Genomic DNA, 9,203 nt, shown 5'->3' with positions numbered 1-9,203 from the left:
CATCACTACATTCTCCTGTGATTGCTATCGAACAAGTGTATTTATGCATTTTAAAAATTTTGTTGTGTTTTCTTTTGCATACAGTATGGGTCACTTCTATTTGTATTTCAGTCCTAAATTGACTGAATTTATCAGGCCCATATCTCAACTTTTTTTCACTGAAATATGTGCAGATACTTGTGCATACATGTGAAAATGTCTAACGTTATACTAGTTTTCCATTCCTTCTAACATATTGTGCAGTAAATTTTTTTTCTTTTTTAGAAAGATGACTGGTAACGGCATCTTAATGCTTGACTTGCTGTTGTCAGCACCACACTCCCAACTGAACCATGGTCTGGCCCCTAAATCTTATCTTTTTCATTATCTCTTTTATGTTGATTCTCAGTTTTATTTAAAAAATCAATGTCAGATTCCTTTCCACATCCACAAATGCCTACCTGAATCTGACTGGATTCACATTCAGCTCAACTCTTAGTGGGCATCCACTTCACCTAGATTGTGTTGGCCATTCCTGGGACACCAGGTTCCAAATGCAGTGATGGGGGTACAGCGTGATGTTTCCATACATGTATACATTGTGGAGTGAGCAAATCAGAGTCATTAACATATCTACCACCTCACATACATATCATTTTTCAGGTAAGACATTAAAAATAGACTTTGAAAAAAAGACTTTAAGAAAAAGTCATTAAAAACAACTTTGAAATATTCAATAAATTTTAATGAAGTATATCTATCATGCTGTGTAATACATCACCAGAAGTATTTCATTCTGCCTGATAGTTGGTACCCTTGGACGAACATGTTCCCTTTTCCCATCATCTCCCATCCTGCCCCTCAGCCTATGGTAACCTTCATTCTATTCTGTACTTCTATTGTGACTTGATTATCTTCCTTTGAAAACTATCAAGAATTATTGGCGATTTTTAAAAGGGTTTTTCTGTTATTGAATGGTTTGAATCCCTTATATATTTTGGATATTATGCCCTTATCAAATGTATGATTTGCAAATAGTTTCTGTGAAAGCCATGAATTCTCTTATGATTGTTTTGTTTGTTTTCCCACACAGGAACTTCTCTGATGTATGCAATCTCATTGGTCTATCTTTGCTTTAATCGTCTGTGCTTTTGGAGTAATATCTCAGACCACTATCATGAACCACTACGCACCACTAGTGTTTCTGCTAGTAGTTTTCATATTTCAGAATTTTAGAACCTCATGGGTAAGGCCTTAATTTATTTTGAATTGCTTCTTATACAATGGTTGAGATCAGAGCCATTCTTTTTTTCTCCATGGGGACAGGTAGTTATCACATCATTTACTAAACAGACTGCTTTCCTCTTGGTGGGTTCTTGGCACTTTTGTTAACAATCAGTTGGCTGTAGATGTGTGGGTATATCTATGGGCTATTTATCCTATTTCATTGGCTTATGTGTCAGTTTTTATGCCAGTAACATGTTGTTTTCATTACTAAAATCTGCAATATATTTTGAAATTAGGTAGCAGGATGACTGTAGCATATTTTTGCTCAAGTTGACTCTGCTGTCTGTGGTCTTTTTTGATTCTACACATATTTTATATTTTAATTTGTAATTGTGTAAAGAATAATATTGAAATTCTGGTTGATATTGCATTGAATATGTAGATTGCTTTGAGTAGTATAAACAATTTAATACTACTGAATAGTCCAATCAATGAACATAGGATATCTTTCCATTATTTGTGTCATTTTAAATTTTTTCACCAATGCTTTATAATTTTCAGTGTACACAATGTTCACATCCCTCAGTAAATTCACTGCTAAATTTCTTGTATGCTGCTGTAATTGGGGTGGTCTTACTAATTTCTGCTTCACATAATCAGTGTATAAACATGATACTGGGTTTTCTATGTTCATTTTCTATTCTGAAACCACTAAATTTGTCTTTGAGTTCTAAAGGGTTTTTGTTTTTTGTTTGTTGGTTTGTTTTTGGTGAAGTCATTAGATTTTTCTGTGTGGAAGATCATGAATTTTTCTTTTTGTATTTGTTTGCCTTTCATTTCTTTTACTTGCCCAATATCGCTGGTTAGAAATTTCTTCCCCAACTGTATTGGCTGGAAAAGCTTTAACTTTTCACCATTGAGTGTGGTCCTCCCTTTGGGCTTGTCATATATGTCATTTATTGTTAATGTACATTTCTTCTATTAACCTAAGAAAAATACAAGAGAAAAATATCTTTAAATATGCTTCTTTGTGAATACATACATACATATATATATATATATTAGGGAGAAAAAGGAATGTTTTAAGAAGTATAACCCATTGCACAATTCTGGGGTCCAACTTGGCAACCTCAATTTTGAGTAGTTGAGAGAGGGGATGGGAGCTGAAAGTAGATGACAAAATTTAACTGTATATGAGGGTACACAAATACAGTCTGTACAGGTCATGGAACATGGAATTAGTGAATAAATGAGCACATCCAGGTAATCTTTGAGGCATGGAAGAAACTGAGAGGTGTAGTTTATTTGCAAATGCAGCTGCTCAGTGGAGGCATGGCCAGGGGGCAGGTGGATCTCATCTGACCACACCTGCCCTCACCTGCTCATCTGAAACTTTTTCTACATGGCAACTGGTGGAGGAAAATATGAAGGCCTTAATGATGCAGCTGTGCTCCCTGTGTCATACAGGGGACTGTCCACCATCACTGAGTGGCTCTAACTTCACAACCAGGGGGCAGCAACCATGGAGTAAGATGTATAGCTGTACACAGAGAGGGCTGAATGAGAAAAATGTGCTTACCCCTTACCACCAGGCCACAGGCAGCTATTTCAAGAGAATAAGAAGGCCAAGGAGCTTCTAGAGAATCCATTCAGCAACACCAACACCTGCAGCAGAAGCAGCAAAGGTGGGCCTAGAGCCACTGTCACACCAAGCAAAGGTGATGGAGTAGGTTTCAAATTCATCAATATGCATTAACCCATATAAATCAATGACTATAGTCAAGTGTGCATCTCTTGTGTCCAAAAACATTGGTTTAAGAACAAAGAGATCCCTTCTCTTGAAAGGCTTCCACATCGGGTAAGCCTGTAACATGGTAGATTTGAAGAGGCACACCCAGACTTCTTGACTGGTGGCATGGTTTCCACAGAATGGAAGAATACAGCATGGTGGAAAAGTTTTACCGCCAGTCTGAGACTTCAAGCAACAAACCTAAATCTCAACCTTTCACTTTTCTATGATATGGGGTTAACCACACCTATGTTATAGATGAAATGTTCACACACAATCAAAATAATTTTACAACCAGTGGAAATTAGAGAAGACACTGAATAGAGTATAGATATCACATGTAAAAACTTCAATTTAGCTAATCTCATGGTTAGAAGAAATTTATACCATCAACCTGAAAAGCTTCTGCACAGAAAATAAAACAAATATCAAAGTGAGGAGACAACCCAAAGATTCAGAGAAAACATTTGCAAGCCATACCTCTCACATGGGCTAAATCTAAAGCACATATGGAACTCAAAATACTCAATAAGAATAAATAAATAATCCTGCTCAAAAAGTGAACAGAAACCTGAAAAGACATTTCTCAAAAGAAGACCTGAAATGACCAAAAGATCTATGAAAACACTGTCAACATCACTAATCCACAGGGAAATGCAATTTAAAACTATGATGAGTCACATCAGATGTATTAGAACAGGTATTATCAAAAAGATAAACAATAACAAGTATTCATGAAGGTGTGAATTCACAAGGTGTATTAGAACACCAATTTGGAAAGGAGCATAAAGTAGTCACAAAGCTAAAAATAAAACGACCAAATGATCCAGCAATCCCACTTCTGGGTATATGTCCAAAGAACTGACAGTATGAGAAAGAGATGTCAGCCCTCCGATGTTTATGGCAACTTTATTCACAACAGTCAAGATATCAAAAGTACAGAAGCACTCATCAATGAATGAATGGATAAAATAAATTTTTACATATAAAATAAAATTCTACTCAGACATTAAAAAGGAAACAAATTGTCAATTGTGGTAACATGGAAGAATCTACAATACATTGGGTCAAATAAAATAAGCCAGGTACAGAAAGACAAGTGCCACTTAAATAGTCCACTTATATGTGGACTATTAAAAAGTCAAATTAATACAGAGAGAAGAATGAAGTTTACCAAAACTGAGGGTTAGGATGAGGTAAAATATCAGTGGGGATGTCTTGGTCCAAGAGTATGAAGTTTTACTTCAGCAGGAAGAATAAGTTCTGGTGATCTATTGCACAGCATGGTGAATAGACTTAATAGTAATGTATATTTCAAAGTTGCTAACAAATTGAATTTCAAATGTTCTCAACACAAAGAAATCGGTGTGTCAGATAATGAATATGTGAATTAGCCTGATTTAACTTCACAATGTATGCATGTGTTGAAACATCAAATTGTACCTCATAAGCACATAGCATTCTAATTTGTCAAGAAAAACAAAATAAAAAAAATTTAAAAGACTTGTCCAATAGTATTTAAAAAAAGAAAAAAGTATATATTCAGCACAAGAGAAACAAATTAAATTCAATGATATGAACAGGTTAAAAGTTAATGGGCAGAAAAAGATATACAATGTAAACATAACCATAACACAGATACACCAACTGACCATACTATTACCAAACAAACAAAATTACAACAAAATTATAACTAGAAATAAAGAGTGTCATTTATGACAAAAGTGTCAGCCAGGAGGACACCATAACAATCATAGGTATACATGCACCAAACAAATAAGTCCAACATCAAATAAAAATTAGAGAAGAAATTAAGGGTGAAACAAATTGTTCTATGTAAATGTTCAGATATGTCAAGTGCAACTTTTGATATTCGATAGAACAACTATGCAAGACTGACAAGGGTATAGAAGTCTTGGACAACATTATAAAACAACTTGAATTTACAGATATGTATACATAGACACAACACCCAACAACAGAATACCCAATCTATTCAAGCCCTTGGAACATACTCCAGAAAAGACCATTTGTGATGCCATAAAATAACTTCAATAAATTTGAGGATTGAAATTATACAATGTATGTTCTCTGACCACAACTGACTTAAACAGAAAATTATTAATTGAATGATACTTCAGTAGTTCACAATTACAGGAAAGTTAAACAACAAACTCCCAAACTGCCAGTGAGCCATAAAAATTTGAAACATTTTTCAAACAGTAACACAACATACCAAAATTTAAAAAGGTCTTCGAGTAAAATTTATATTTGTAAAGGTATACATTTTAGAAAGGAAAGATCTGAAATCAATAACCTAACCTTCCAACTAAAAACCTAGATAAAGGACAAAAATTAAACCTCCCAAAACAGAAAGAAGAAAATAATAAAGATTAGAGTGAACAATGAGAAATAAATGATGGTGCTTTACTCTCTGCCCACTGTTACCAGAGATTTGGGGACAGAATGGTGGCAGATGGAAATGACCTCCCTGCAGAAGAAGATAACAAAGACCCTGCCTCCAACCACAACCCTCAGGTTCTATACTGGACACCATTTTGTCTTACTTGCTCATACCCCTCTTTGGGGCCTGGGTCTCCCCCACCCCAAGGGCTCTGAGAGCAGATAGGGAGTCACCAGACTCAAGAAGACTCAGGTGAAAGCTGGCTCTGGGGCCATCTCTAGATCTGGAGGCCTACACACAAGCACAGCCATGCAAAAGGCAATACACAAGTAGAGTCAGGATTTACCTCTTAGTGGTCAGATCCAAAATAGCACTCCATCACTGCAAATAGAAATACAAAAGATTCCTTAGCTATAGGGCATGTGGTACACACTCATACCTATGATTAAGCACCATTTCAAAATATGAGGAATAGGCTTAAAAGATAAGTATCCCTTCCAGACATTCCTTTTCACTGAGTACAATAACCACTACTTTTCACAGCTGTTTAAATAAGTTCATACAAGTTGTCTACAATTATGTGCCTGTGAATTTGAGCATTCACAAAGAAATGTTTATATTCAAACCATACAATCACTTTGTGTTAGCTTCAAACATAAAAAACTACCTTTACTTAGATAGTTTTGTAATACTGGTCATACAAATTTACCTAAAATGGGAGAGTAGGAAAAAAATCTGGGCTGGCCCGTGGCTTACTTGGGAGAGGGTACTGGTAACACCATGGCCATGTATTCGGATCCCTATATAGGGATGGCCGATTAGCTCACTTGGGAGAGTGTGGTGCTGACAACACCAAGTCAAGGGTTAAGATCCCCTTACTGGTCAACTTTTAGAAAAAAAAAATCTATGTAGTGCAATACTTTAGACAATATATTTAACAAAATATACTGAAGTTAGAGTGGCAGTTAATGTCAAAAATCCTGAAGGAAGTCAAACCAAACTATTTACTATATTATGTGTACATATTCCCTATCCACAGCTATGCTGGGTTCCATTAAGAAGAATTTTTAACAAACATTTCTATGCACAAATGTTACATGTCAGGTGGCTTTCTCTTGCATTGTAGGCTCTTTACCAACATCTGTGTCTTCTTCCCACTCAGTGGAGTAGCACCTCCCAATCTTCAGTTATGGCAACCAAAAATGTCTTCAGACAAAGACAAATGACCGCTGGAAGGCAGTGTCACCAGTCATATTTAAATATTGGTAACACTGAAAATGTTAAAAATGCTTTTAATACTCCATTTATCATTTCTTTTTGAAAATTTACATTTATTAGTTTCTCTTCATTTCAATTTCTGACATAAAAAGTGTTGAGTTTTCTTGAAAGGTTTGACACATTAAAGAGACTTATAAACATATTTAACTTTATTTTCACTGTTCAATGAGCTTTGCCAGTAAGAAATCTCACATTTATTGCATTATTTCTCCCCATATTTTGATTTTCCCACAAACTGACTCGGATATAAAAAGTGACAACACAGGATTCTCTTCCCATATACAAAGACTGGTAAGTTTTCTTAGAAAGTTTATAAAATCATTTACCTGAACAGAGTTAAATTACAGTCATCTACTCAATCATGGAATGTTCAGATTGCAGGCTATGCAAACAAGAGAAAAGAATGGTTTTATTTTTAAAAAGACACCGTCTAATCCATATAGAGTTTCTCCCCTCTTTAAGTTCTCTGATGCCAGCTATGATGTGGTTCCTTTTTAACTTTTATTTATTTATTCTTTGGTGCATGGCTGGTATGAAGAACATTTGTGTTATGATCACCAATGTTATAAGTAAAAATGCTCTAACCATAGCCAGCCTCGAGACTGGAGAAAAGATGTTTTCACACTCATTACAGCCCTCCTTCAATACCTGAAGGTTGCACATCTGCTGATTCAAGAAACTACATATCAAAAATCCTCAAAAATAAACACTTCTACAACTGAAAAACAACACAGTATAACTATTTACATAGTATTCACATTTTTTCAGTATTATAAGTAATCTACAAAAGATGTAAAGTACACAGCAGGAAGTTAATTGGTAATACACAGACACTAAACCATTTATAGAACGTACTTGAGCATCACCAAATTTTTGTATCAATAAGGGATCCTCAAGACATTCTTTAATGCCTGTGGATAGTTGTGTATTTATAGGTCTTCTTGATGTAAGTTCTCTGATGTCTTGAGGCATGACTTTTGGCAATATTGTTCCCCATACAAATTACATTCACTGAGATTTTCCTTTGTGTGGATTCTTCTTTGTCTGTGAGGGGGAATTCCAGTACAAGGCCTGTCATATTACATTCATAAGGAATTTTTTCCTGTGTGAATATCCTGATGTATTCTCAACTGTGACTTTGTAAAAAAAAAAAAAAAAAAAAAAAAACCTTTTTCAACATTCATTACATTCACGTGGATTCGCACCTGTGTGAATTCTCTGATGCATGCTGAGAGTTGACTTTTGGTAAAAAGCTTTCCCACATTCCTTGCATTCACATGGTTTCTCACCTTTGTGAATTCTGATGCCTCCTGAGGTGTGACTTTTGCTTAAAAGTTTTTCAACATTCTTTATATTCATGTGGTTTCTCACCTGTGTGAATTCTCTGATGCCTGCTGAGTTTTGACTTTTGCTTAAAAGTTTTTCCACATTCTTTACAATCATGATTTCTCACATGTGTGAATTCTCTGATGCATGCTGAGGTGTGACTTTCGCTTAAAAGCTTTTCCACATTCTTTACATTCATATGGTTTCTCACCAGTGTGAGTTCTCTGATGCTTGCTGAGGTACGGCTTTTGGTTAAAAGCTTTTCCACATTCTTTGCATTCATATGGTTTCTCACCTGTGTGAATTCTCTCATGCATCCTGAGGGCTGAGTTTTGGTTAAAAGCTTTTCCGCATTCTTTGCATTCATATGGTTTCTCACCTGTATGAATTCTCTCATGCCTGCTAAGGGATGACTTTTGGTTAAAAGCTTTCCCACATTCTTTACATTTATATGATTTCTCACCTCTGTGAATTCTCTCATGCGTGCTGAGGACTGACTTTTGGTTAAAAGCTTTTCCACATTGTTTACATTCATATGGTTTCTCGCCTGTGTGAATTCTCTGATGCCTGCTGAGGTGTGACTTTGACATAAAAGCTTTTCCACATTGTTTACATTCATATGGTCTCTCACCTGTCTGAATTGTCTGATGCATGCTGATGGTTGGCTTTTGTTTAAAAGCTTTTCCACATTTTTTACATTCATATGGTTTCTCATACAGGTGAATTCTCTGATGCCTGCTGAGTTTCGACTTTTGCTTGAAAGCTTTTCCACATTTTTTACATTGGTATGATTTCCCACATGTGTGAATTGTCTGATGCCTGCTGAGTTTTGACTTTTGCTTAAAATCTTTTCCACATTCTTTACATTCATATGTCTCACATGTGTGAATTCTCTGATGCCTGCTGAGGTGTGACTTTAACGTAAAACCTTCTCCACATTCTTTACGTTCATAAAGTGTTTTCCCTGTTTCAGTACCCTGATGCATCCCGAAGGATGACTTGTTAAATTTTCTTCTACATCCATTATGTTTGTATGGCTTATCACCTGGGTGAGCTCTCCAATGCATGCTGAAAGCTGACATTTGGTTAAAAGCTTTTGAATTTTCCTTACATTCATATGTTATTTTACTTTTGTGAATTCTCTGATGCCTGTTGAGGGCTGACTTTTGGCTAAAAGCTTTCCCTGTAGATGTTCCCTGA

At 35.6% G+C, this 9,203-nt stretch overlaps 1 protein-coding gene across 1 annotated transcript; it reads right to left on the bottom strand.

Moving 5' to 3' along the window:
* Positions 1 to 8,185: 8,185 nt before the first annotated feature.
* LOC134364485 (zinc finger protein 383-like) lies at positions 8,186 to 8,989 on the bottom strand (the record flags this gene model as incomplete). The annotated part of the gene is made up of 1 exon (XM_063080397.1): positions 8,186 to 8,989. A coding segment is annotated over exon 1 (804 nt), but the record flags the coding sequence as incomplete, so codon positions are not given.
* Between the last annotated feature and the right edge of the window lie 214 nt (positions 8,990 to 9,203).

The sequence above is a fragment of the Cynocephalus volans genome, chromosome 16 (assembly GCF_027409185.1).
Source record: "Cynocephalus volans isolate mCynVol1 chromosome 16, mCynVol1.pri, whole genome shotgun sequence".
In the NCBI taxonomy this organism is placed as follows: domain Eukaryota; kingdom Metazoa; phylum Chordata; class Mammalia; order Dermoptera; family Cynocephalidae; genus Cynocephalus; species Cynocephalus volans.
Note: the sequence above shows the minus strand (reverse complement) of the source record. Positions and strands in the feature narration are given on the sequence as shown.